General features: G+C 59.1%; 5 protein-coding genes across 5 annotated transcripts; 3 read left to right on the top strand and 2 right to left on the bottom strand.

Annotated features, from left to right (window-relative positions):
- Positions 1 to 73: 73 nt before the first annotated feature.
- ssh4 lies at positions 74 to 1,611 on the bottom strand (the record flags this gene model as incomplete). Its single annotated transcript, XM_066776742.1, has 3 exons — positions 74 to 891; positions 941 to 1,246; positions 1,323 to 1,611. 3 exons carry the CDS (start codon positions 1,609 to 1,611, stop codon positions 74 to 76), a joined length of 1,413 nt encoding a protein of 470 aa, XP_066632584.1.
- Positions 1,612 to 4,448: 2,837 nt separating this feature from the next.
- SLS55_005291 (uncharacterized protein) lies at positions 4,449 to 7,414 on the top strand (the record flags this gene model as incomplete). Its single annotated transcript, XM_066776741.1, has 2 exons — positions 4,449 to 4,550; positions 4,637 to 7,414. 2 exons carry the CDS (start codon positions 4,449 to 4,451, stop codon positions 7,412 to 7,414), a joined length of 2,880 nt encoding a protein of 959 aa, XP_066632583.1.
- A 2,837-nt stretch (positions 7,415 to 10,251) lies between these two features.
- Positions 10,252 to 12,159, top strand: SLS55_005290 (uncharacterized protein; the record flags this gene model as incomplete). Its single annotated transcript, XM_066776740.1, has 4 exons — positions 10,252 to 10,361; positions 10,423 to 10,728; positions 10,803 to 10,988; positions 11,226 to 12,159. 4 exons carry the CDS (start codon positions 10,252 to 10,254, stop codon positions 12,157 to 12,159), a joined length of 1,536 nt encoding a protein of 511 aa, XP_066632582.1.
- Positions 12,160 to 20,100: 7,941 nt separating this feature from the next.
- On the bottom strand, positions 20,101 to 21,249 carry SLS55_005289 (uncharacterized protein; the record flags this gene model as incomplete). Its single annotated transcript, XM_066776739.1, has 3 exons — positions 20,101 to 20,170; positions 20,320 to 20,892; positions 20,969 to 21,249. 3 exons carry the CDS (start codon positions 21,247 to 21,249, stop codon positions 20,101 to 20,103), a joined length of 924 nt encoding a protein of 307 aa, XP_066632581.1.
- A 135-nt stretch (positions 21,250 to 21,384) lies between these two features.
- SLS55_005288 (uncharacterized protein) lies at positions 21,385 to 25,901 on the top strand (the record flags this gene model as incomplete). The annotated part of the gene is made up of 6 exons (XM_066776738.1): positions 21,385 to 21,461; positions 21,657 to 23,319; positions 24,157 to 24,319; positions 24,373 to 24,701; positions 24,752 to 25,156; positions 25,203 to 25,901. The coding sequence occupies 6 exons, from the start codon at positions 21,385 to 21,387 to the stop codon at positions 25,899 to 25,901; spliced, it is 3,336 nt and encodes a 1,111-aa protein (XP_066632580.1).
- Between the last annotated feature and the right edge of the window lie 1,208 nt (positions 25,902 to 27,109).

Genomic DNA, 27,109 nt, shown 5'->3' with positions numbered 1-27,109 from the left:
CCGGTTCTCCATGGCCGCCTCAAAGCAAATGAGCGCAGTGCAATCAAATATACAAGTGTTGTTGTCGTCATAGTCATGAGCGCGAGCCACGGGTATCACTCCTCCCCCTACTCTCCGCTTGGGAATCCGCAATTGCAGCATCGTACGTGGGTATCGGGGGGTCTCCAGTCCTGTCTCCCAGTAGGGGCACTCCACCGTCGAAGCTAGCCTGGGTGCTGGGGCTTCCCTGGGGAGACTCATACTCCGGTGGGAGTTCAGCAACGGGAATTGCCAGACTTTGCGGCACCTGGCCGTACGGCGAGAAAGACTCTCCGGCAATGTTGCTAGTGCCCTCACCTGCATCGCCTTCGTTGGAGTCGACCAGGCTCAGCTGGGCCAGGGAAATATCCGTGGGAGACCGTTGCGGGCCGGGACTCGTGGGCTGGTTCCTTCCAAGTCGCATCTGTTGACTGCTTCTCCGAGCATGGGCGTAACCGGCTGCAAGGTAACCCATTCCTTCTCTAATACCTTCTCTTCCGCCCTCCAAAAGGATACTGCCTTGCTCGCTGCCGTATGGCGGCGGCGGCGCCAACGAGCCGTTCATGGGCGCGAGACCCCATTTCTTCACGTTCGCCTCAATGAAGACAAAGCCCATCTGACCGAAATTCACGTGCACCTGGCACGGGCCATTGGCTCCAATCGTGGGGAAGAAGTTCTGAGCCTTGAGACCGTGTGCGACATCCTCGAGCTTTTTGCCGTTGCGAGTAAAGAAGATTGTTCCGGTCCGAGGCCTGTAACCAACCCCAATCACGTCACCCTGGACGTAAGAAGGGCCGTAGGGGGTAGGAGTGAAGGGCTGGTTGAACCGACGGGAGCCGGGGGATGTGTATGCGATGGAAGTCTTATGGAAGCCTAGCCCGGGGTTAAAGCCGTGCATTGCAGTCTGATGCGTCGTACTCACCTGGAAGACGGAAGAGGGGATACGGCTTGGTAGTAAGGCCAATGCTGATCGTCGTATTCTCGGGCTTATCGTAGACCTTTGCCTCCCAGTAGTACACCTCGTTTTGCTTCGGAATCGGGAGATTGCTCTGCACGCTGCATTCTGAATCGAAGAATTCGACTTCTGTGCGGCCTTCGACGAAGCAGTTTGCAATTTCCAATTCCGGCTCAAACTCCCAGGCTGAAACACCCTTCTCCTGGATCGCCAAGAACTGCGATAGCGAGATGTCCGTCTGCACCGACTCGGGCGGGTTGGCTTGAATGAACGCTGTAATCCCGGTTAGCAAACCCAGCGCAACAGCAAGCCGGCATCGTGATGGCGTGCGTGCGCAGAGTGGACTTACCCTTGGCTCTCATGTATTCAGTGCGCTGCAAATCGTCCATCTCCTCGAGCGCCTCGGCTTCCTCCTTAAGAAAGGCTTGCTCATCGTCGTACTCTCCAGGCCTGCCTATGCGATCCAAGAAAATCCTGCCTTGCTGTGTGTATCTGAAGAAATAGATGATTGCGAAGACGACGGCGACAAAGGCGGCTGAGCCGAACGCGGATATCATACCCACCAAGATCCCCTTCCCCGTCGAACTCATCCTGTCGATGCTCAGCGTGTCTGTAGCCCCATCGGATGGCACCTGCATCGCTTCGGGGCGCGATGAGAGGAACAGCGGCGAAGAGGCAGCAGTCGGGCGTGGGTGGATGGCGTGGGTGGATAAGGTGGTGGGCACCGCGGCAAGGAACTCGGCGTCGGGCAGCCGCATCGTGGCGATGCTTGCTCCGGTCGTGAGTACAGCGGCGACTGTGGTGACGGGAGGGCTGCTGGTGAGAGTGGTCGCTGGTGGTGTTGACTGGCTCCGGTCGTGCCGCACGTCCGCCCCGCTGCTGGGGACCAGGTGCCGGCGTGAAGAGAGGTGACGTCGGGGGCAGGCTCAACGCGCGCAAGAGGGCAAGCGAGTGGCACGAGATCGACAGCGGGCGGCGTCGTCGAGATCGTGGGTGGGTGAGGATTCCAGAAGATGGCAGGCGTTCGCTCGGAGATCGGTGGTGACAGGCGGCAGAGAGGGTGTTGTCTGGTGCAGAGGAAGCGTCGCATGAGCTGTCGCTGGCCCGCCCTTCCGTTTGCATGCGACGACGAAGCGAGTGTTCGAGACGCCTTGCCACCTCCACCCGGGACGCTGCCAACACCAACACTTGACCGCCGCTCAGCCGCGCGCGCGGAATTCGGAACCGCCGGGTCGCGCCAATCCCCACATAGGCGCTTCTCCTTGTGGTCGGCCCTCAGCTCCACGCGCCGGCCATGCTGATGAAGCTGCCGCGCGCCCGGACGCGAGCCAGTATATCAGGGCCAGCGCCGGTGCCGCCGTCTCATTCCCCAGCCAACCTGACTCGCACGAGAGGCCGGCCCTGCACGCCGCGCCCCATCCCGCGGCCCCAAATGTAGCTAACTATGCATCGCCATGTCAGGGCCTCCGTGAACATTAGATATAGTCCACTCGTCAATCTCGCAGCGTAATGCACCCACTCCGCTTCAAACTCACCGCCACTGATCCCGCCTCTGCTCGGCGGCTCGTCCCTCAAACTAAAGAAAGGCCAAAGTCGGGCGGGAGCACGATTCAGCGACAAGGAACTTTGCGCTACGCTGCAATAAATGGTCAGCGCAGCACAGCACAGCATCGCCGGTCCGTATTCGCTGGGACCCCTGTGCAAATCCCCACACGCAATGCGCGAAGCCTTGGGCTGGACAATCCGACACCCAGCCGCCAACTGCAAATTTTCCTAATTAGGAAACACCGTGATGTGCCAGACGGCCCGTCTGAAGCCTGACATTTCAGCCGACTCGTTGCGTAATGGTGTCAAGGAGCACAAGACGGGGCATCCAGACGATGCCGCCGGTGTTTTCAACATCTACAGAAGCAAACAACACAGCCACGGGGCGGTGTTCTATGCCTTGGTGATATGACGCTATTTCGGGAGTGAGCGGGGCGGGATGGTCAGAATGGAGAGGACGGGTGACGGTTTAATGCTTCTCTGGTATCAAGGCACACACTCGCAGCATCAAGACGTCTCAGGATCCCTACGGCGTTCCTGCATCCGGGACGGCAGAAAGCGACGACCGTGTGACGCTCTATAAGGAGTCGCTCGCGTGGCCCCGGCCGGCCGGCGGGTGTTTGCATCGGTGTCGTAGTATGACAGAACAGACATGCCAAGTAAGGACAGCACGTAACGTCGCGCACGGCAGAGCAAGGCGATCGTTGATGAAGTGAAGTTCACGTCCAGCAACATTCCAAGGACAGCACATCAAGCCCGCTCGGTGTGGACCAAGCATCCATCCGCCCAATGATGCACGTTTGATCCTGGCGAACCTCCTTCGACCGGATAACTGCGTCTGATGCAAGAGGCTAAGCGGCTGTGACATCGGTCCAAGGGCGGTATAGTCAGGGGCCGGCGCGATCTGCTGCAGAACAGGCTGGAGGGCGAAGTGATGCTAGGCCGGCCAAAACAAACAGACAGGAACCGTGGTAGAACGGGTGCACACCCCCAGCCAGCGGCACGAGTGTACAAGCATTGCCAATGCCGGCAGCGCACGCGCCGTGCCTGTGTCGTGGCCCCAAGCTTATTTCAATGTCAGCGCTGGGGCGGGCGCTGGACCGCACCGGAGCGGTCACTGGTGAGGGCGGGTTGCCGGGGCTGTTCTGCGCGCTCTCACCGCACAGGGCGGGCAGAAGGAGAGGCGGAGCGGCGGCGGCAGCAGCAACGGCAGCGGTGCTCGCGCAGATTATAAGACGTCGCTCGTGCAAGCAAACGCGTGCGTGGACTGCCAGCAAGCAACGTGCGTGCTCGCGTCGAGCTTCCCAGGCGCCAAAATTTCTGGTAGCGCGGCCACTTCGCCCTTGCTTTGCCCGCCTTGGCTGGACGACGCTCTTCGTCGAGCCCGCACCACCGCACCGCCAACACCGCGTCCTGAGAAACACGCTGCTCCACTCTGCCGCCGGGCCCCACGGCTCGTTCTTCGCTCACCTCTGTCATCGTCACCCGCCCGCCCACGGTTACACAACCGCCCCAGCGCCATCCGCTCGTGCTTCAACGACGCCTGCCCACTCTGCAAACTCCCGCCCACGCCAGCCGCAAGCTCCACGGCCGGTCAAACGGAACGCCGATAGCGATTTGAAAAGCAAAGGTCTTAAATTGTGTTTCTGGAAATATGGTCGTCGCACAGTAGGACACTGAAGGTAGGTTCCCTGCGCGTCGCACTGCTCCCGCCCGCATCTTCGGACACCTTTTAAATTTTTTCTGCTACTTTTGACCGCGAGCTAACTAGCGCGTGTACGGCAGAAGCCGGTCCTTTTAGCTGCTATTGCTGGTGCGCGAAGCTTTATATCTTGACTCTCGGACCTACCCCGCGGATCATTCATCGCTACCCCTCCGGCGTTCAGCAACCGTGCGAGATTCGGAATCGCGGACACGACACACCTGAACAATGTCTTGGGAACCCCAGCAGGAGCCGCTGCGGCAGCTCGCTCAGTGTCTCAAAGACTCACTCAGCGGCCATGACCAAAACGCGCAAAAGAATGCGGAGCTTGTGAGTAACCTCAACTCCTTTCCGAGTTTGCCCTGCCACTGCCCCGTGTCGCGTTGCCCTCCGCTGACCCTTCATCGCGCCTCTAGATGCTCGCGCAAGCAAAACGCGCCCCCGACATCGAGAATTATCTCGTCTGCCTCTTCACCAGCTCCCAGCCCCCGGCTGGCATCGACCTTACTCCCGAATACTACAGCCTGGCGAGAAGTGCCGCAGCGATCATGCTGAAGAACGATATCAAGACGCACTACAAGTCGATACCCGATGACAGCAAGGCTTTCATCCGTTCGACCATTCTGAATGCGCTTCAAGACCCCAATGAACAGATGCGGAGCTATGCAGGGAACGTGATCACCGAAGTTGTGCGACAGGGCGGCATCCTTGGGTGGCCCCAGATCCTCGCGGAGCTCATCTCATTGGTTTCCAACCAGAGCGGCTCTGTTTCACCGGAGACTCAGGAGGGTGCCATGGGCGCGTTACTCAAGATATGCGAGGACAACAGGCGCGCCCTGGACCGGGAATATCAGGGCCAACGCCCGCTGGATTTCATCTTCCCCAAGCTACTGGACTTCACCAACAGCCAACGCTCCAAGGTCCGTGCCAATGCTTTGGCAGCCATCAATGTTTTCGTCCCTGACAAGCAGAATGCTGTGGTTTCCAGCCTCGACGCTCTTCTCTTGGCACTCTTCCGCCTTGCCAGTGACAGCAGCGGTGAGGTCCGGAAGCATGTCTGCCGTGCTTTCGTTCACATCGCTGAGATCAGTCCGGAGAAGATCATTCCGCACATGGAGGGTCTTGTGGACTACATGGTTACTCAGCAGCGCTCCGTGGAGGACCCGGAGCTCGCACTGGACGCGGCTGAGTTCTGGCTGTGCGTGGGTGAAGACGACAACCTGCGAAACTCGCTTGGCCCTTACCTTCCTAAGATTGTGCCCGTACTCCTGGAGAGCATGGTCTACAGCGAAGACGACATTCTCCGACTGGAAGGCGAGAGGGACGATGCCGAACAAGAAGATCGCGAGCAGGATATCAAACCTACGTTCGCCAGTTCCAAGGCTAACCGGTTCACCGCGGCAAATGGAGATACACCGGATCCTGACAAGAGTGCGATTCCAAAATCATTCGGTGATGATGACTTGAGCGATGGCGAACTCGAGGACTTGGACGACGATGACGATGACGAGGACGGATTGGACCCGGAAGATCAATGGAACCTGAGGAAGTGCTCGGCTGCCGCCCTGGACGTCCTCGCTTCAGTTTTCCACCAGCCCGTTTTCGAGGTCACACTTCCTTACCTCAAGGAGAACCTTGTTCACGCCGAGTGGCCAAACCGCGAAGCCGCAGTCTTGGCACTTGGAGCCATCGCCGATGGCTGCATGGATGTGGTTCAGCTCCACCTTCCGGAGCTCACTCGCTACCTCATTTCTTTGCTTCAGGACAAGGAGCCTGTCGTACGCCAAATCACCTGTTGGTCATTAGGACGGTATTCCTCCTGGGCGGCACACCTTGATCCAGCCGGCCAGAGAGATTACTTCGAGCCAATGATGGATGGAATTTTGAAGAGAATGCTGGACTCCAACAAGCGCGTCCAAGAAGCCGCAGCCTCTGCTTTTGCCAACTTGGAAGAAAAGGCAAACGCTCAGCTGACTCCGTACTGCACGGTGATCGTCCAGCAGTTCGTTGAGTGCTTCGCAAGATACAAGGATCGCAACATGTTCATCTTGTATGACTGTGTTCAGACTTTGGCGGAGCATGTCGGTCCGGCACTGAAGGCTCCTGAGCTCGTCAACCTCCTTATGCCCACCCTCATCCAGCGTTGGAACAAGGTCTCGGACAACTCAAGGGAGATGTTTCCGTTACTGGAATGCCTATCTTACGTGGCCACCGCCCTCGGCGACCTCTTTGCCCCTTATGCGAAACCAATCTTCACGAGATGTATCAACATCGTGCATCAGAACCTGGAGGAGTATTTCCAAGCTACCGCCAACCCTGGACTCGATGAGCCAGACAAGGATTTCCTGGTCACAAGCCTGGATCTTTTGAGCGCCATTATCCAGTCTCTTGAAGAGCCGAAGAGCTCAGAGCTGGTAGCAACTTCTCAGCCCAACATGTTTGAGCTGTTGGCTTATTGCATGAAGGACGTGAATAATGACGTGCGTCAGTCTGCCTACGCCCTACTTGGCGATTGTGCAATCTACGTCTTCCCTCAGCTCCAGCCTTTCCTTCCGTCAATCCTGGACATCTTGACAGCACAGCTCGATCTAGACCACACCGTGGCTAGCGTGGAGGATAATGGGTTTTCTGTTGTCAACAATGCTTGCTGGTCTGTTGGAGAGATAGCAATGCGTCAGAGGGAAGGCATGGCGCCTTACGTTGAACGACTCCTCCAGAAACTTGCCACAATCCTCTTCAATGGCAAGGTTCCGATGTCACTGAACGAAAACGCAGCGATAGCCCTCGGCAGGCTGGGTATTGGCAATGCTCAGGCGCTTTCCCCGCATTTGGGAACTTTTGCGCCATACTTCATCAACGCCATAAAACATGTCGATTGGACAGATGAGAAGGGACACGCACTAAATGGGTTCATCAACATCGTCCTGCACAACCCGCAGGCCATGGAGCAATGCTTGCTTGACTTCTTCGCGGAGATGGCATCGGCACCGAGCGAGTTTCTCTGCACGCCCAACCCAGACGGGCCGGCAGAACCGTTCTCAAGGGTAAATCTACGTCGGATCTATCGTGAAGTCTCACTGATTTTTGGCCAGGCCCTCATGCAATACAAAAACATGATTCCGGACTTCGATGCATTCCTGCACCACCTGCCCGCCGACAAGGAGCAGGCGCTGCGGCAGACGTATCACTTGTGACGACAGTCATGCTCCTGCGCCCCTGGACTCCTGCCTGGCAAGGGGGGAGCCGGCATTGTAGAGCAGAAGTAAGGAATCAATAAGGACGGCATAACGAACAGGAAGGTCTTGGAAGCGCTGGGTACAAGGAGGAGGGGGCAGTGCAGGCGCGGCTTGAGTAGTTGCACATTGATTCGTCGGCGGCGGACGGCGATGATGATATATATAGACATTGTTGTTTGAGCGGCTTTTTTGCGTATACTCCATCAGGGCGTGGGCGGGATGGCCGGCACGCAGGAGCTGGCAGACACGTAGCGTAGCGTTTCCATGGGCCATGAAGTCGTTTCCTTGCCACGGAACATTGCGAGGCGTTTTTCCAAATAGGTAGCTGTAGGTAGCTGTTCTTCTCCGGGCTGCCATCGCTTATTGGGATTGGTCAAGACCGGCGCGAAGACGAACAGAACGTTTGGGCGTTCCAAGAAAAGCTGAAGAGGTTTCATCACGGTCTCTGGACGGCGTCCGGCTACCCCGAGCCCGGCGGGCATCCATATGTGCATTTGACGTGGTTCGACCGCCAGGAGGACCGACCGACGGTGTCAGCCCTGCTTCAGCGGCTGACGGCTCTTCAATGCGGCGCACTCGGGTCCCTGGCCCCTGAGCGACCGGTGTGGTGATGAGCAGGGTGCCGCAAGCATGCTCGCTCAGCAGGCCGGGTATACTTGATACCCGCACGCGTGCCGCGCCGGGATGCTCGCAGCGGTGGCCGGTCGCTTAGCAGCAGGCTCTGAGGGCGCGGTCGGGCTCGTATCCCGCCTACCCGACCCCAGGCGGTTCCCAGAGTTCGGGCAAGTGGCTTGCCCGAAATCCCATGGAAGCAATGGAAGCCCATGCAGGCCAGATCATTTGCGCAGCGCGGCGCTAAAAATAATGCGCGGCCGTTGCAGCGGCGTGCCAAACGGCACACCACTGCCAGCCGGCTCGAGGATGACTCGGGGAGATGGCTGCTCAGCGGCCGACTGAGTCTGCAGCGGTTTCATCGAACGACCGCCAAGGCGCCCAGGCGCAACGATTCAACCGACGCCCGGCGCAGCAGGCGCGGTGCGGTCACGGGTGCGGCCACTGGGCAGCCCCTTGGCTGGCGATATTGGAGCGTGCTGCAGCGGGCTTGGCGGGTCAGCAGGGCAGCGAAGGCTGAGCGCTATAATTAGCGCGTTATCAGATTCTTGCGCGTGGCGATCGACTGTTAAAAGCCGTGGCCGCCGCGGGCGCGCATGCACGCGCCGTCAATACTACCTGCTGGGCTCGGAGGAGGGAGGATACGACGTTGCGCTGCTGCGCTCCCTCGCCGGGGCGGGCAGCCAGCTCGCCGCTGATTACCCGCTGCTAGGCACACCCCTAGGTACGGAGTAGGCGGTGGGCGTCATCTCAGCCTTACGGACGGACACCGACGGGCCTGCCAAGGCGCACCGCGAGGGCCAGCGCGAGCTCGCGTCACAGGCGCTGCACTCGGGGCTCTTCCTGTGCCAGCGACTCAGGCGCGCCCCCGGCCGCTTCGCTTCGCCCAGCGCCGCCCAGTTTCACGCCGCCGCCCGCTGCCGCCGCTCCACCGCCGGACTCTCGCATCGCGCGCGGTGGGGCCGGCGATCTGCCTTCGCTCCGCCTGGCGCTGGACGCGGCCGTTTTGTTACTGACGCGACGTGAAAGTTATTGCAGTACGCGCGCAGGGGCCAGCAGCCAATATGCACGAATCGGGTGCGCCCAGCGCGCGCGAGGGCGGCCAGGTGCGCGCAGGCCCGCCCGTCGCGCGCCAGCTCATCCAGCAGCGCCGCAGAGGCAGCAGCAGCGGCGGCGGCGCGTGGAGGCGCTCTCAGCTTGCGGCCGGAGGGCATCGCTGTCCTAAATATAGCCGGCGCTGCAGCTGCCGCACGCGATCCAGCGGACCCTGTGGCAGCTGTGCTCGATCCTCCGCCTTGCCCGTTGCGGCAGTCCCTCGCAGGCTGTCTCATTCGCTGCTCCCGATGGTGCTCAGCACAGCAGCGCTCGGGCGCCGGCGAATGTGGCGGTCTGCTTCATGCAAGCCATCCATCGCCGGGGGCATCGAGGGCAGAGGGCAAGGGCAGCCAAGCGCAGGCGCAGGCGCAGGCGGCCAACACCGCGCGCTCGCCCGTTTGGGCCGGCGCCCTGCTCGCCATTCGACGTCCGCCCGAAACGGACCGTGTGCCTGGATCCGTCTGGTGAGCTTAACACCCAAGCGTTACAGCGGGGGGCTATGCCATCATACATGACACGACCGCATCTGATCACGTTCCCTGGCCAGCAACTCGTGGAGAAGGTTAACTAACGGGAGCTTGAGCACTTGCTGACTAGGCAATTTCAGCAGTAGCCGGTTCTATTTGTGGACATGCATGCCAGTCCCTGCGCTCGGCACCTCTCACTCAGTCTGATCACTGAGCTGCCATCATGGGCCGCCAGCGGAACCTCGCACAAGCCATAAGAGTAGCCTGGTTCTCAGCTGTGCCCAGCGGACTCGCTGCAGGGAACCAACTCAGACGCTCGCTTTGGCTTTCCGCCGTCACATTCGTTAGCACGCCAACGGTGCATATCAGCCTTACCTCGTTCGCAGACCGCACCGTCGCTACACCTCACCTTCGCTCACCTGTCCTGCAACCCGCCTGAGTAAGCTCCGACACCGCGGTCAGCGCAGCAGTACCATCACGGCGTCGCCGCTGCCCAGCTTCACGCCCGCCTGCACCCGCGCGGGGATTTGAAGGCCCGCAACCCCGCCTCGTGCCGCTGTCCCGAGGCGCAGAAAAACCCTCACGCTCCCCCTCGACCGTCCGCACGAAGCTCGAATCGCAATGGCTGGCCCCGGTGGTGGTCCCTCGCGCCGCAGCCACACCAAGTCGCGGAAAGGTTGCAAGACCTGCAAGAAGCGGCACATTCGCTGCGACGAGACCTACCCGCAATGGTACCGCCCGCCCCTCTCCGCCGCCCGTCTGCTGCGAGCACGCCTGCTGACCCTCCTCCAGCCGCAATTGCACCAAGCACCAGGTCCGCTGCGACTACAACGACAACCCGGCTTCGGCCGCGCCAGACAGCCCCAAGGGACCCCAGCAGCCCAACCTTCTGTGGACCCCTGAGATCGAGGCGACAATCAACATCTGGCAATCGACCGGCGAATTCCCCTTCCCCGAGCTCAACGTGTATCCCCAGCCGCAATGGCGCGGCTACTCCAAGACCGATCTCCGTCTGATCCACCACCTGTCGTCCATCTCCAACGAGATGTTCCGCGGCAGGACCTCCAAGCTCACCGTCTGGGCGGAGAACATGCCCAAGTGAGTGGGCCTTCTCCTTCACTAGCTGGAGGGGCCCTCGTATTCGCCAGTGCACTAGCTGACCGGTCTCGCAGGTTTTTGAGCATCGCCTCCTCATATCCTTTCGTCATGCACTCCATCCTGGCCTTCTCCGCTTCCCATCTGGCTTGGATCTCCCAGTCCACCGAGACGCGGAACCTGGCCATCGCTCACGGTGGCATCGCACTCAAGGGCCTCCACGAGGCCATTGGCAACTTTTCCAGGGCCAACTCAGATGCTGTGTTGGCTTCGTCGCTCCTCCTGTCATGGCAAGCCACGGATTGGTGAGTTTCCTTTTTTTTCCCTCGTGCAAGTCATTGCCCACCAAAGCTTTAGTGCTGACGATCTGTTTCAAGGCGTGGATGGGCATCGCTCATGACGGGCATCAAGACGGTAGGACTTCCTCTTCTGCGACTCTAGAGCGCATCCGGTCCGCTAACACTGGGTCCACAGATCGTCAATGCTATGCAGCCTTGGAGACACGAGTCTGCATTTGCCGACTACATCGCTGAACAAGGAGCAACCGTTTCTCAATCATTCATGAACTCAGCCGGTTCCTTCGTCGCACCAGACGCCCGCCGCGATCACCTCGCGACTCTACAGTTGGTTCACAGCCACATCCAGCGGTTACAGCCTTACTTGGCGAACTACGACCAGGAGTGCAAGTGGTTGGAGCAGCTGAAGGGTTATATCGAGCGCTTGAGGATATCGAATCCGCCGCAGACGCCAGAGGATCAGTTCCAACAGCTTTACGCTTTAAGAAAGTGGCTCTTCTGGGTGCCCATCTCTCTGTTGTCGGCTAGGAGTGGGGACATCAACGTTCTGCTTGTTCTCTCGTTCTTCTACGCCGCTGCAGTCGCGATCGAACCGATATTTCCCGACATTGGTGCCGCCTTCTGCGCAGACAATGCTCTTTTGCCCTTGGAGGAGATTATTCGCTACGTGAATACCTTGCAAGCAACCCAGGGCTACGCACAGGCTGTGCAGACCGCCGCGTACCTGATGGATTTCCCCCGGGATACCGCCTCATCGTATCGGACGCGTCGGGAGTGGTCTCGTCAGCAGACGGACGATCTGCAGATCAAGCAAGATCCATACGGCCTGGACACCCTCAACCTCGACCTAGAGACGCAGATCCAGGAGTACGGCTATGGCCAGAGCCTGAGCCCCGCCTTCGCTCCTTCCCCTCTTCACGTGCAAGCTCCTGGAATCATGGAGGCTCGTTCGCCGTACTTGGAGGTTCCTAGGTCCGCGATAGAGTACAGGCCGAGTAGCGCCTACTCGTCGCCGCTCGGATCGCCAGCAGCCCCGCCCATCAGCTATGCGCACGAGGACAATATGTTTAACTACGGTGGCGGTATGGGGCTTGGATATACCGGCGGGTTCGTGGCCACTCCGACGGTATGGACGTAGAGACAAAAGGACGAGGCTGAATCGAATTCGTTTCTTCCAGGGATCAGTCTCACCAACACCATTACCATCACCAACATCACCACTCTCAACCTACAATCAAGTTCGACACCCACGACCCGAACTTCAAAGGCAAAGGCCGGGGAGATACGATGTGAGCACACAGAGTGTCGCAAACCAAACCTCAACGGCCACAAGCTCAAACATCGACAACGCAGTCAGCCGCCCTCATGGCACACCCCCTGTGCCCATCGCCGGGTGAGCCAGTGCGTATCCACGATCTTGGCACCGCTTTTACGGCATGACGATCCCCATTGCAATCTCATAAGTCGCATTTGCACCTGGACGAGCTCCTGATTCGACCTCGCTGCCCATACGATTGGATGGAGCGAACTATCCCATGAGACGGTGGACGCAACGCCAACGGATCTCATCCACTTTTTTTTTCGATTTCTAGCGAGCGAAGCGAAGCACACATATTTGCATATTTGGGCATTTGGCGAACATTTTGGCGCAGGGAATAATGGCATCCGATTTTCAAAGGCAGTGGCGCGCAAAAGGCGCAGCCGGGAGGAACAGCGCACGGCTGGGTCAGGTTGGGCACGCATGGCGAGTGTTTTAGTTTCTGTTTTCAGACTTGCATAGCTGCGGCGCTATCGGGAGCTCAGGAGATGGGTTGATTCATCACTACCGAATGTCTATTTCCCACGGGACTGGGACGAACGGAGGGCCAAGTGCCTTGTCGAGATAGGGCTAGGAAAGAGCTGAAGCCACGAGCTTCAAAGATATCGAATTCTCAAACATAACCTTAAGCAGAATTGCTAGTGCGATGGCCATTGATGCAGCTAGGGCGCCCATTGATATTCAAGAGGCCACGCGTCACCAATCAGAGGGCAGCGCGGAGAGGCTCCGTGGTTGCGAACAGCGCTGGCAACGCCATAGGAGAAAATAGACTTTGGGCTAAGATGCTCTGGAAAGTTCGGCGTGCAGAACCACTGGTAGGTGGTCCCACGAGGTTGCGCAACAGCCGGGCGAGGCACATGGGCAGCGGTGGGCGACTACTAGGCGGCGACTGCTTGGGAAACGCCAGCAAAACGCGCGCGCAAGACAATACATGCAGACGACTTAAGCTCAGCCCGCAGCGCAAGGAACCCAAGCACAACCGGCTCGCCATGTGGTCGCAGTGTCGCTCTGCCCACTCACACGCCGCCAGCCCCCAGCCAGCCCCGGCATGCGCATCAGCATCTTCGTCTCACCACCTGCCGTGCGATGACGGGCAGCTGCCACGAAGGCCGCCACGGCTGTCCGCCCTTACAGCGCACGCGACGTAACACGGCAGCCGCCGCCATCGTTCTTCGTGTCTCTTCGGAAGAGTAGCCTGAGGCAGACAAGATCTGCCCCGTGCGCCAGTCGATCAACCCGTCGGATGTGGGTGGTGCGGGTCGGTTCAGTCGACAAACGAGGAGCTGCAGAAGCCGCCGCGGAGACGTGGGAAAAAGCGAGAGCGACTAGAGTGGAGCGGAGCAGGACCAGCGCCAGCACCAGAACCAGCAAGAGGAGCAACAAGAGCCGCGGAGAGAAGCCACTGATGAGCACGTTTAGTCACCGTCGCGCGACCTCTAGGGGACGCCCAGTAGCGCCGCCTCGCTAGGGCAGTCTGCCCGCCAGGCAGGAGCTGCCGGTTACACAACGCCTCTGAAAAGAAGGTGCGGCTTGACCACCACGCACCGTGGACCTGGTGGAGACCAGTTCCGCGGCACTCGACAGGCACAGTTTGGGACCTACCGTGAGGTCGTTTCAGCTCCGTGCAAAGATGGGCTGATGGCAGGCAGTAGTGTTGCACGCGATAGAGAGAAAGTAGCTACGTCAAGCGTGCTGCAGCTCGTTACCATCGCCAGGTCCTTCCCGAACGGGCAGCCTGGGACGACCGTTCGACAGGGTTCCCAAAACGCGGCTCAGCGCCCAAAATTAGCGAGCAGGCGTGTGGAAGGGGAAGCCTACCAAGACGGGGGCGCAGCGGTATGAAGTCAGCGGCGCTGCGGGTGGCAGACCAGCACTGCCGCCAGCTGCCGCCGCCACGTTTGGAGAGAGCTCCGGCAGCGTTGAAGCACTGGAGCCGTCGTGTGGGATAGCAGCACGCGCGAAAGTCGCACCATGCCGTTGTACCCGGCAAACATGCTCGCGCCGGGTGTCGATCATACTGCTACCTCGCCCGCAGCCCAGCAAAGCTAGCACCCTGGGGGCATGTTGTTGCTCATGCTACGCTTCGCCGCTCGTTAGCCTGGCCTTAATGCTCCGCCACACACAGGCCGCCGTGCTGGGACCGAGCCGCAGGGGCCACTGATGGACAATCATCCCGGGCAGAAAAAATGGTCGTTGGGGAGGAGCGGCGGATGGAGGGCGTGTGTGCCTTGGGCGCTTGGCGGCAGGCCACTGAGCGTCGTCGGAGGCGCGTTGCCCTGTTCAGCAGGCATCCGGCCGGCGCCCGGGCCTCATCTCGCGCAAGAGCGGGCTCGGGCGGAGGCGGTGGCCCTTGCCGCGGTCTCCCTGCTACCCGGTACGGGCGTAGTGTAACAAAACGTTGTGAAATGAAATGAAAAGGGAAAAAATACCGTGATGCGCCACAGCCTCAACACCAGAGCAGTCACTTCACGATGCCCCCAGACCCCAAACGGGTAAGCGATCCACCCCCATTACCGCCTTTCAGCCTTCTGCCCCGCGGCGCTGCTGCACCCGGAGGAATGCCTCGGCATCTTGCAGCACTCCTGCGGGCGGTGTTTCGGTCCGAGCGACTTTCTCTCATCCGTTTGCTGGGAGCATCCCGCCAGTGCCAGCGCCGCCTGCGACACAGCACCCCCACCCGCGTGCTGCCCCGAGCGCGCAACGGCCTCCAGCTGCAGCAGCAGGACCAGCGCAGCGCCAGCAATAGCACCAGCGCCAGCAATAGCACCAGCAATAGTACCAGCAATAGCACCAGCACCAGCACCGTCGCCGCAGTCAGGCGTCGGATGCAAGAGTGGACTGGATGGCGTGCCTCTGCTCTGGAATACGCCCAGCGCGCAGACGTCTCATGGCGCAAGTGATCACCGCGGTGCGGTCGGGCTCGCATCGAGCTCGTCTCCAGACATTGATCAATCAGCGGCGCGGAAATTTGGCCGGTTGTCTTCCTGCGACCCTCGCTCCCGCGCACAAGCATTAGGATTTCTCGTGTGTGAGCGGGCACAGTCGTGCCGATCCTTCAGCCCTGCCGGCTTTTTCTCGACACTTCCCAAGGCTCCTCTGCCGCCCGACGACGGGGCCCCCTCACCTGAGAGACTCCGCGAGTCAAACGGCCGACCGAGTCGAACCCCGCCCGAGCAGTCGTCTTTCCATGCCCGCCGTCGCCCTATCGTCTACTCCACCGCCGCACGCTCGCGTCGCGCATCCCGCGCTTGCCCTACCGTATATCCCACCGGGTCCCACCGGACACTCCAGCATGCGCCGCCCACACCTGCAGATAGCCTCTTCTCGTACTCATCCATTTGTGCACATCTGCCCCTTGGGGGTGATATGCGCACATCACCCTCACGTCCTCAACACACGCTCCACGCCCCTCTGCCCTACCGTCCAGCCCTGTCGTATCGACCCTCATAGGCTCTGCACAACCGTATCCCCGATCTCGCGCCGCCAGCCCACTGACCAGATGAAGGAGCGTGAGGGGCGGCAGACGGGTCCCATTCGCGTGGCAGTGCCGCCCCTCGTCCTGATTTTCGCAGCACTCGTGCCGGCCGAAAGGGGGAATTCCAGTTCAGGCAGAGGCATCCGTGGTCACGGGCTCGCCGGCGGTGATGGTGGGTACCGCGGCCGCTGCAGCGGGACGCATTTGGCACTGGGCTGTGGGTGAAACGGAGAAGATCGCGGAGTGCGTCCCCCATTCCAGCTCGACATGGACGACGCCATGGTGGCTTCATCACGCTTCCCCCTTCCTCAGTCGTCCCGTCCGGTCAGCCATGAACCTGTCCGGAAGAACCTCCTGCAGCGCCGTCCTCCGCCGCTAAATTCGGCGCTTTTCGCTGCTGCTCCTCCATGCTGATCCCCACCTCCTCCCTACCGTGCGGCCAGGCTAGGTTACAGCGTCCACCCCTGCAGGGCCACGTGCATGGACTGGAGTTTTTCGCGCCTTCATCTTCGCGTTCGCAACGGCCGAGAAGGCCCACCAGACGACGGCATGATGGAACATGACGGAGGCTTCCTTGCTCGGCCACGGCGGCATCCTTACTCATGTCCCGCGAGGGCGGACGGGTATCAGTGGTGCTGGCAACAGCAAAATTAGAACAAGCACACACCACCGGCATCTAGCGCGAAGTGAGGGGATGGCGAACCCACACCTCATGGCTCTTGCGTCTGTCACGTCTAAAATTGGGCAATCTTGCACCCGGCCGGCGTGGGGACAGGTGCATTTGAAATTTTGGCCCGATCATGCCTGGGGAGATCCGCTTAGCCTCCCAGCACTAACTAGGGCCGATTGCCTGTGCAAAAACGGAGCGCGTGGGCTGCGCTTCTGCCAACACCACGGCGCAGACACCAAAAGAACTACCGTCGACAGTGCTGCTCTCGGCACTCGGACGGCGTTCGGGTGCTTGCGACGGTGCTTCCAATCCAATAGCTCGTTGTCCGTTCCGCAATGCTACCGCCTAGCCGCGCGCAGGGCCAGGTGCTGCTGGGCAATCCATCGGCAAATGATTTGGGTCAGATGCACGGCAAGTACCTTTGGCACAGCACCGTTGCCACACCAAAAGCAAAGACAAGGTGAAGAGACGAATCCCCAAGGCCGGGAGATTTGGCGCTGGCAGGAGCCGTGAACGCGGGGGAGCAGAAATGGGCGTGCGGGAGGGCCAGCTATTTCGCGCAATGTCGACGCTGGCTTCCTTGAAACAACAGTAGCAGACGAGACGGACGGCGCCGCCGGCAGGTACTCTCATCATGCGTTGCAGCGGCAGCAACCACAGCAATGCCCTCACAGCCCTGCCGCACGTACCGTGTGTCTCCCCCCTCGTCACCGATCTCATCATCCTTCGACTAGACTCCACACCCCTTCCTCAGCCTACACCACCTCCCTTAAGGCTCCAACGAGCTAGCTAGCCCTACGGTCACCGCTCACTGCTGGCGACGCCCATATCGGCGCCGTTCGCTCTGGTGCCACTCTTACACGCCGCAGTCTGTCCGCGAGCGTCCGTTCCCACCCCTCTTTCTACAAACCGCTGCCCATGCGCTGCAGCGCACAGAGCAGCGCAGCGGCAGCGTCGAGGATCCGACTGCTGGTTCCACAGCACTGACGGCTCGACTCAGGCTTTGGTGTGTCAATCGCAGGCGAGAGCACTGGCATGAGTCGGCCAGAAACGGCTCACGGACGCTGGAGGGACACTGCCACCCAGTATTGATGAGCGAAACCCCTCTATTTCCCCACTGCGCACTCCACCCTCCGAGAAAATGAAGCGGACAGCCAGCCAAAAGCGCCGCCCGGAAATCCCGGAAATCCGAAGCCGTCCGCTCCATCCGCCCCCCTCCGCCCGCCATCGTCTAACGGTGGTTGCGGCAGGCAGCACGGGGACGGGTTCTGCCCAAGCAGGGGCTGACCGGTATGGTGGAGTGCTAGCGCCTGAGTCGCTCACTCGGCCAATATAGGCGGATTAGCCTTCGTGAATGACTTGTGTAGCTACAATAGTGGGACGGCCGGCTGGGGAACAGGTGAAGTCGCAAAGGCGCACGTCCTCCCTAAGGCAGAGATCAGAAAGGGGAAAGAGAAGGAGAAGGAGCCAGCTGGTGGTAAAAGAACCGACAAGGCTAAGCGACTAGCGAGCGACAGGGAGAGATCAAAAGGTACCCCAGCACAAGGGCGAGGGCCAAGAACGCCATGCTGGGGTTCGTCACATCCGCCCGCTCATCATTATTGATGAGGCTATGGCTGCTGGGTGCGTGGCTGACGCCCGTCCATCACCGTCCTTCCTTTATTGCGACGGAGCCTTGTCTGAGGAGATATTGACATGGGTCGATTGTCAATTAATTGCCTGACTGATTGATTGCACTTGATCTTTTTCTTGTGTCAAGCGCCAGCGGGAAGAGCCATGACAGCCGCGGCGAAAGCCATCGCGTTGTTCCTAGCGCCGACGGCTATTTCGCCCTATCGTCATCTCGTCATCTCGTCATCTGGCAATCCCTCCAGCCATGACGAGCAATTCCCGCCGAGCGCTGGCACTTAGCGGTCCTGCAGGGCGCGCGGGACGGCGCTGGGTTGATCTAGATCTACCGCGGGCTTTTGCCCATGAGTAGATGGCCATTCCTTAGCAAAGCAAACCGACTCGATGCTTGTTGAGGTCGGAGTGCCGCCTTTTTCCGCCTTGTCGCCCGCTCAGTGCCCGCCCAAGCACTGGCCTTTTCCCACGACACCCTCACCCTCTCAAGCCGTGGTCTCCAGCACCACGGCACGCACCCTGCCTCACCGCGGATGCCCATCTTTCCTCATCGTCTCATGGTACCCTTCCGCCCGGTCCGCCGTCCCATCCACAGCACAGACGCAGACATGTCGAAGCCGCCAGACAGCGACGCCACTTTTTCTTCGCCTCACAAACCTCGCGCGATTGTGGCCCAGTCATGTTCGCCTCCTGCTAAACCACCGCCTGGGCATCAGCATTCTGTCGTTTCTGCATGACGCTCCCATCCCTCAATTTTTCTGATCTCTTGCCGTCTTTCCGCTGCGGGCTCGCGCAAACCGATACAGCCCCGCTGCAGGCCCCCAAGCGGAACGTACCTTCCGCTTCCATCAGTACGTCCGCTCCAGCCGGGGCTTAGGACGTCATGCTGTCTCCGGCGACAGCACAGCCTTATGGGAACCCCACATTGTAGTACAACATGAAGTTACAAAGAAAGGGGCTAGGGAAAGGATATCCGCAGCTCTGCATTAGCTCCGTGTGCATGCGCGTGCCTGTTTCAACCTCATCCACGCCCCTTCTCTATTTTCTTTCTCGGCCGAGGCCGCAGTTCTGCACGCCGTACCCGACCTCAGCTGTGAAACGCGGCAAGTAGTAGTTGCTCCGCAGGTAATATGACGAGGTGCAGTGACGGCAGGGCATGGTCTAAATTTTGCATGTTGAGCGTCCAGGAATAGCAGCGCCATGTTGCATCTCCCGCAATAGACAACGATCTTCCAGCATCCATGGGTGGTCGAAGCAAACACCCCGGCGAAGGGCGTGTTTGAGTATGCAAGACATCCACACGAACTACCCACTTAATTTCAATCTTTCACGTACCTGCGAGACAATTTTGCGACTCTGCTGCGCAGCGCCGAGTGGCGCTGGTCCCCGCAATACATGCCATGCTGCCCCAAAACGGGCGCCGGCACCGAGCCGCGAATTGACTCTTCTTGAACTTCTTATTTCCTTTTTCGGTGTGCTCTTCGCGATTGGTACCGACATCGTCACCATATCTTACCCACTTCATGCCCATGCCTCCTGCTTCCTACCAACAATGGCTACATATGGTACCCCCAAAGCGTGGTAGAATCAACTTCCACGAGATAGCGTAGCATGCCATCTTTGTCCGCCATCCACAACTCTGCCGCCTGGTCGTAAAGACAGAGTACTCGGCTCCCGAGTGGACATCGCCTTTGATCAAATTGAAGAATGCATCCCTCGTTTGTCTCCATTGCTGTAGTTTGCTATTGTTATGATTTGCCTTTACTGTGACTGAACTTACGAGATCCACAACTACGTCCGAATACCTGCTTCGACTACCTTGATCAATATCGTAGAACACCTTCAGCAAGGCAGGTGCAGGTGAGGTCAATTATCTGTGAATTCGGAACCAGCTGTGGCGCGAACTGAGAACTCCGACACTTTTGCGTACCCTTATATGTCTTTCTCACAACTCGGAGCTACGAAAGTCTCTCAACCGCCAAAACAACAACAATCAGTATGCCTTTACCGCAGCAAGCTGCAGGATGCGGTCGGTAACCTCCGGAGGCTCGATGGGCGCCGACCTGTCCAACGCATCCACATTCCCGTTCCTCATGGGCGGGCCTTGTTTGCGGATGTTGCTAGAAAGAAAGAAAAGGGAAAAAGGTTAGCGACTGTCCATAAAGTGCTCCATCATCCGTAACAGCCCGGAATCTTCATCGACTAAACTCACCAATGCGGCCAATGCGTCGTGCCCTGATGCGTCTCAAACATCCGCGCCTTCAGGTCCAGATCCTCCTTGGCCGCGAACCTGGCGGGCGTCATGCAGATGTACTGAGCGGAGCGAATAACGTCGCCCTCGGGGTGCCTGGCGTAGTGCATGGTGCGACTGTCCCACAGCACGAAGTCGCCCGGGTCGAGACAGGTCTTGATCAGCTCGCAGCCGCGGTCCTCGAACCACTTGACGTCCTGCTCGGTGAAGATGAAGAGATCCCTGAAGTCCTCCTCGGGGGGCGGGGCGTCCTCGTGCGCGGCCTGTTGGCGCGTTTCGCGGAAGAAGGCGTCGAAGAGCTTGGATGAGCCCTTCATGAGCACGAGGCCGCCGTCGAGGGGTCCGTTGGGCGCGAGGTTGAGGAGACCTTGGACGCATTGCATGCCCTTGCGTTGGGGATTCTGGTCGCAGTGCGGCCAGGGGGACCAGGTGAGGTCTCTTTGTTGCGGGAGCGTGATGTTCATGCCGTCGAAGGAGCAGAGCAGCTCATCCGTGCCCCAAAGGTCGGCGAAGATCTGCTGGATCTTGGGCTCTCTGCCGTTTGCTCTTGGTTATCAGTTGGATCTGAAGAGAGCATGGAAAGGTGTGGACTTGCGTTCGCCCTTCCCACATGAACTTCTCGTGCGTCACCGAGTAGGCAAAGTACATGCCGCCCTTGAAGCTGACAGGCAGGTGGTCCTGCGTCCAGGTGCTCTTATCGTTGGGGTCGAAGCCCAGCCCGAACGACTGCAGCCACTCAATCTGCTTCTGGCGGTAGTACTCGGCCTTCTCGGGGGTGATCACGTTCTTGATGATGGCGACGCCGTCGCGGTGGAAGTCATCTCGCCAATCGCCATACGTGGTGCCGTCATGCTCGAGGAGGTTCTTTGACGAGTAGTCGTAGCTGCCCATGGTGGAGGAGGTGTATTGAGCTGAACTGATGCTATAAGCTGAAGACTTTATTGATTGGAATAGATGGTGTGTTTGTGAATCGTGCGTCTCCGGAACCGAATAAATACTCCATCATCGTCTGTATCCGTCAAAACCATGCTCGACGCACTTCCGTGGGGATTGCGGGTGTGGGGCAGGGTTTCCAGGCAGGGAACGGGCAGGGCGACTGCGGGGTGCGTCGCCGATCCCCCACAGTCCCGCGACCTTTCCGCAACCACACCAGCCACAGTTCCCACGGCAGTGTGGGCGACCATGCCCTGAAAGCCATTCCGACTCGGCACGATGCACTTCCGCTGTGACTGCTTCCTGACTTGTCCTCCGTTCTACTTTACTCCTTCCCAAGAACTCGAAAAAAAAAAAACAGGCAGCATCATCCCTGCATACGAGAAAGAGCAACGCAACATGCCCATCCCTATCCAAATCGCCTACAAGCCCATCGGCCAGCCCGAGTTGGGCAAGAACAACTACCAAGGCTTCACCCCGGGCAAGACCGAGGTGCTCCCCACGGGCTGGCAGCTGGCGCCGGACACGCGGCCGCTCACCTCACCCATCCGCATCGACCACGACGTGGAGATTGTTGTGCGCGACGGCTGCCGGCTGTACGTCGATGTGTACCGGCCCGACACCGGCAGCGAAAAGGTGCCCGCCATCCTGGCGTGGTCGTGCTACGGCAAGAAGTACTCGGCGCTGTCGATGCTGCCAATGACGGTATGGCATTGCTGCGTCTCTCGCGGCGACCTGTCGGGCCTCGAGAAGTTCGAGGGGCTCGACCCGGCGCGGTGGTGTGCCAAAGGGTACGCGCTGGTCAGCGTCGACGGACGCGGGACGGGCAACTCGGACGGGCAGATCCCCGTCATGGGTAGCCAGGATGCCGAGGATGGGTACGACGTGGTCGAAGCGGTAGCGCGGCTGGGGTGGTGCAACGGCGCAGTCGGAATGGCAGGCAACAGCGCGCTCGCCATCAGCCAGTGGTTCGTCGCCGCGCTGAACCCGCCAAGCCTCAAGGCCATTGCGCCCTGGGAGGGCATGGGCGACCTCTTCCGCGAGCAGTTCGTGCGTGGTGGCATCTTTAGCATGAGCAACTTCGACCTCATCACCAAGGAGATCATCAAGGGAGGCGCCGGGGTCGAGGACTTCGCCGAGATGTATCGCCGGTGCCCGACCGCGAACGCGTACTGGAAGGACAAGCGCGTCGACATGACCAAGATTCGGATTCCGGCCTTCATCTGCGGCAGCGATGTGTCCGGTATCCATACAATGGGTAGCGTCCGCGCGTGGCTTGAGATGCCAGATGAGCGCAAGTGGCTCAAGTGGAGCCCTTATCAGGAGTGGTTCGAGCTCTACAGCGTCCATGAGAGCAACGAAGAGTTGGCCGTGTTTTTCGACCGCTACCTCAAGGGCGTGGAGAACGGGTGGGAGAAGACGCCGAAGGTGCGGTGGTCGATTCTGCAATTCGGAGACACGAAAGCCATCGATGATGTCGTACTCGAAGACTACCCAGTGCCGAACACCGAGTACCGCGACATGTACTTGCAGAGCGGTGGCAAGCTCGGCAGTGAGCCGCACAAGGAGGCGGCAGTGCGTGAGTACGACTCGGAGAAGTTTGGCAGTGTGGCCGAGTTCGACTACACGTTCACGGAGCGCGCGAGGCTGCTCGGTCTCCCGAAGGCCGAGTTGTACATGTCTTGTCCGGAAAACGATGACCTGTGCGTCTTTGTCATCGTTCGTAAGAAGGACAAGGACGGCAAGGTCCTGATGCATCTGAATTTCCCGGTAGAGGCGACGCCGGTCAAATGCATCGACGAGATTCCTGAGAAACAGCGTGCCAGTTTGAACTTGCATCAGGGCAGTGTAGGGCAGCTGAGGGCTTCTCACCGGCAAATTGATGAGAGCAAGAGTATTCACCCGCAATTTCCCTTCCATCCACACGAGGTGGAAGAAAAGATCCCACCTGGAGAGATTGTCAAACTGGAGATCGGAATCTGGAATGTGAGCACTGACTTTGAGGTGGGGGAGTCGGTCAATGTTGCGGTAAGTTCTCCCAAGCCCGATCAAAAAGACTTTACGCTGATAAAGTGTCGTCGAAGGTGGGTGGACAATTCCCAAGCCTGGCAGAGTTCAAGTCATACTCTGCGCCAAGGCCAGAGCATGAGAAGAACAAGGGTGCACATCGAATCCATTTGGGCTCGGAATACCCTAGCAAGGTCATTCTACCTTTCGTGCAAGCATGAGCGCGTAGATAGCTGTGCGAGTAAAAAATTGCGATGGAGTTGGTTGCCGCTTCCGAAGTACTTTCGCAGTGAGGCACTGGCCGTGGATAACTCCAGAACCTTCTACATCTGGTTAGACGTGAACCCCTGCTGGACCGTATCGAGCATGAAGTAGAAGTATACGAGCGACACCCTCACCTCAGTATCTGCTTTTCTTTCCGAGTGGAAGTTGCCGTGTTGTTGCTTTCCGAGGCTTGGTAGACTGAGCGCCACAGCTGCTCCATCACAGCTAGACCAATCCAGCGCCTGCCCACCCCCGCAATTCCACTCAGCCACCTCCGAGAAAACAACACACAATCCGGGGAAGCACATCGCCTCCACATCGGGCGAATCGCCCAACAGCGGCAGTGATGCCGGCATGGAGACGCAGCAGAAGCGAGTTACCATATAATCCCCTTGCCCAGGGCATGAAAGTCTCTGGTCATCGTCCTCGCTGGCACTGAGTTTCCCGAACGCTTTTACTTCACCGCGCTTTGCCACCAGAGAAACACTCGTTCGTTAGGATGGATGACTCAAAAAAGAGTGCCGTGGAACACCACGAAATCGTCGACAGCTACACCAAGCCTAAGGAGGTCTCAGATGTGACCGGCACAGTCAGGTTGGCAGAGGAATCTGCAACGTGCTTGATTCCTACACCAAGTTCAGATCCACGTGGTTAGAGCTCCGAACCCCTGAAGGCTGTAAGCGACCTGATGAGAAAGTAGATCCGTTGAACCTGTCTCCGTGGCGCAAGTTCGTCTTCGTCATGCTGTGTTCAGTCTGTAAGTGCCCTGCTCCTCACTCTCAGCGAGTATGAAGTTGATTTGCTTGACAGTCTCCTCCATCGGCCTGTCTATGGTGTCCGGGTTTGGTGGTTTGCTCAGCTTCTACATCCCCGACTACGCTGCTGCCGGTGCCGATTATGCAGACATCACTGCGCTGATGACCTATCCCTCCATGTTCATGGGGATTGGCAACATTGTCTCCGTGCCTGTCGCTTTGGCCATTGGTCGACGTCCGGTGTTTATGCTCTCCACGGTCTTGCTCATGTTCTCGGCCGTGCTGTGCGCGTTTGCGAAGGATTACACCTGGCATTTCTCGTCGCGGCTCGTTCTCGGGCTGGCTGCTGGTCAAAGTGAAGCGCTCGTTCCTCTCATGGTTCAGGTACGTATGAAGCACGTCGTTCGCGAGACGCAGCTCACGCTCTTCGGCAGGAAATCCACTTCCTTCACGAAAGAGGCCAGATGCTGATGCTACAGTCGGCCACTCAAACCATTCTCAGCGCTGTGCTAGTTCTCTGTGCCTCCCCCATTGCCGGAGCCATAACCCCACGATACTGGTACATCCTTGGCGCAGGGGTCACAGCACTTCAATTTATCCTGTCGATATTCTTCGTTCCGGAGACAAGATATGAGCGACCTCTCAGCGCGTACCAAGCAAACGACATGGTGCAATGGACATCAGCAAGCGGAGATGGGTCAGAGGAAGTGCGCGCTCCTGTCACGACATCGACTCGGCCCCCCCTCGACATGATCAACCATCGGCCCCGCACCGTCCTTTCCGACATGAGGCTCTTCGTCGGGCCCGCAGACTGGAAGCAGGCCTACTACACGTTGAAGGTTAGTCTTAGCCATGATTGGCCCAGCAATCACTGACGCGCCAAAGGCGATGGCCCAAGTGCTCTTCTTCCCCAACGTCTTCTGGGCCTTCTGCCTCAATGGCCTCACCATCGGGGTCAACATCGCCATCGGCACGACGTATGCGGCCGTGATCGAAGCGCCGCCATACAACTGGTCGGAGTCGGCGGCATCGTACGTCAACGCAGGACAGATTGTGACGGCACTGGTTGCGCTTCCGGCGCTTGGCACAGGATCGGACAAGCTGATCAAGTGGCGGGCGCGGCGCAACGGCGGCATCCACGAGCCGGAGAACCGGCTGCTACCGCTGGTGTTCCCCGTGAGCGTGGGCATCGTGGCGGCCGCCATCTATGGCGAGGCGTGCCAGCACCCGGAGCGGTACCACTGGTTCGCGCTGGTGTTTGCGAACGCCGGATATTATTTCTGCTTTGTCGGGGCCAACATTGCGGCCATCACGTACCTGCTCGACTCGTATCCGGCGAGGGGCGGTCCGCTGCTCGTCGTCATCTGCGCCCTGCGTGGATTCGTGAGCTTCGGTACGAGCTACGGGGTGGCCAAGTTCATCGAGACGGACGGGTACGACGGCTCGTTTGGGACGTATGCTGGGCTGACTGTCTTGTTTGGCTTGCTAGGCGTGGTTGTATTCTTGACGGGCAAGCGGATTCGCCGCTTCACTGGTCGGTGGACGCAGGCTGCGGACCCTGCGAAGCCGACCATGTGCCACTGAGAGGCAAGCAATGAATGAGTGGTGCATGAAGCGCGTGGGTGCATTTTTGCAAGGGTGCCTACAAATTTGACCCCCCCATTTCTAAAATTTGACCCCCCCTCCGCCAATTATTGACCCCCCCACCCTCCCCCCCCTCTTCCCCCCGGGAGAGCAATCTATTCTCCAGTTTTTACTATTAAAGTACTAAGCAAATTCGGAGAATTTATTAAGATCTTATCGCTAGTAAGCCCATCTACGGTAATAGAACGGTGGAGGGTAGGTGGGTAGCTATTGCGGGCGAGAGTTAAGGCCCGCCCGGCGGGTCGGTGTTACCGCGCCGGCCGGAATATTAATAATCCGGAGGCTAAGCCTATATAGGTAAGCTTCCGCACGGATACCCGAGGAACACCACTTTACTTAAATTTAGTAGAGCGAGACCTCTATCAACACTACGCCTTATATATCGACTATATCGCGATGCAACTTTATATATGTTAAGAAAGATATATGTAAGTGCCTAGAAAAAAGTTTCATATAAATTGCAGTTGATTTGGGTGTGATGCACGTCTTGGAACATGGGGTAGAAGGGTAGGGGGGTCAATAAATGGCGGAGGGGGGGTCAAATATTGGAAATGGGGGGGTTAAATTTGTAGGCACCTTTGCAAGTGACGTGTCGCGGAACGAAGCGAGACAGCGCCTTCCCGGATCGAGGAAACTCGCCATCTCTGTCTCGCGAAACCTCCAGCAACGCCTTGTCGAACCGGCTATGAGGGAGGGGTAGGCCAGCCGCATCCCCGCATCCCCAGGCTTCAGCCCTCTAGCTGCCCGTGGCCCCACCCCACACCCCACATGCCGACTGCAATATAGCCCCCCGCAGTTCCACCCCTCTCAGACCCGTTTCCGAAGCCCTGCGCCCAACCAGCGCGCCCCCGTTTCAAAGCAATGCATCCGTGCCCCTTCTGCTCGAGGACGTACGAACGGGCTGATCACCTCAGCCGCCATGTGAACTCTCGTCCGTCTACCAGCCGCCAGCCAGTGTCGTCTCTTCTTACAGCAGACCAGATCAGAATGCACGCACTTTCCGATGTTCTGAATGCTCCAAGGGCTTCAATCGACGGCAAGCCGCGCCTTCCCCATGATCGACGCCGGCTTTCTGACGAGCTTTAGCGATATCCTGCAACGACACCAGGCCGCTCACACCAAAAATGCTCTGGACGGCAAGCCTCCCC

This window comes from Diplodia seriata, assembly GCF_021436955.1.
Source record: "Diplodia seriata strain FDS-637 chromosome Unknown scaffold_5, whole genome shotgun sequence".
NCBI classification, from domain to species: domain Eukaryota; kingdom Fungi; phylum Ascomycota; class Dothideomycetes; order Botryosphaeriales; family Botryosphaeriaceae; genus Diplodia; species Diplodia seriata.
This window is presented reverse-complemented; position numbering and strand designations above follow the sequence as displayed.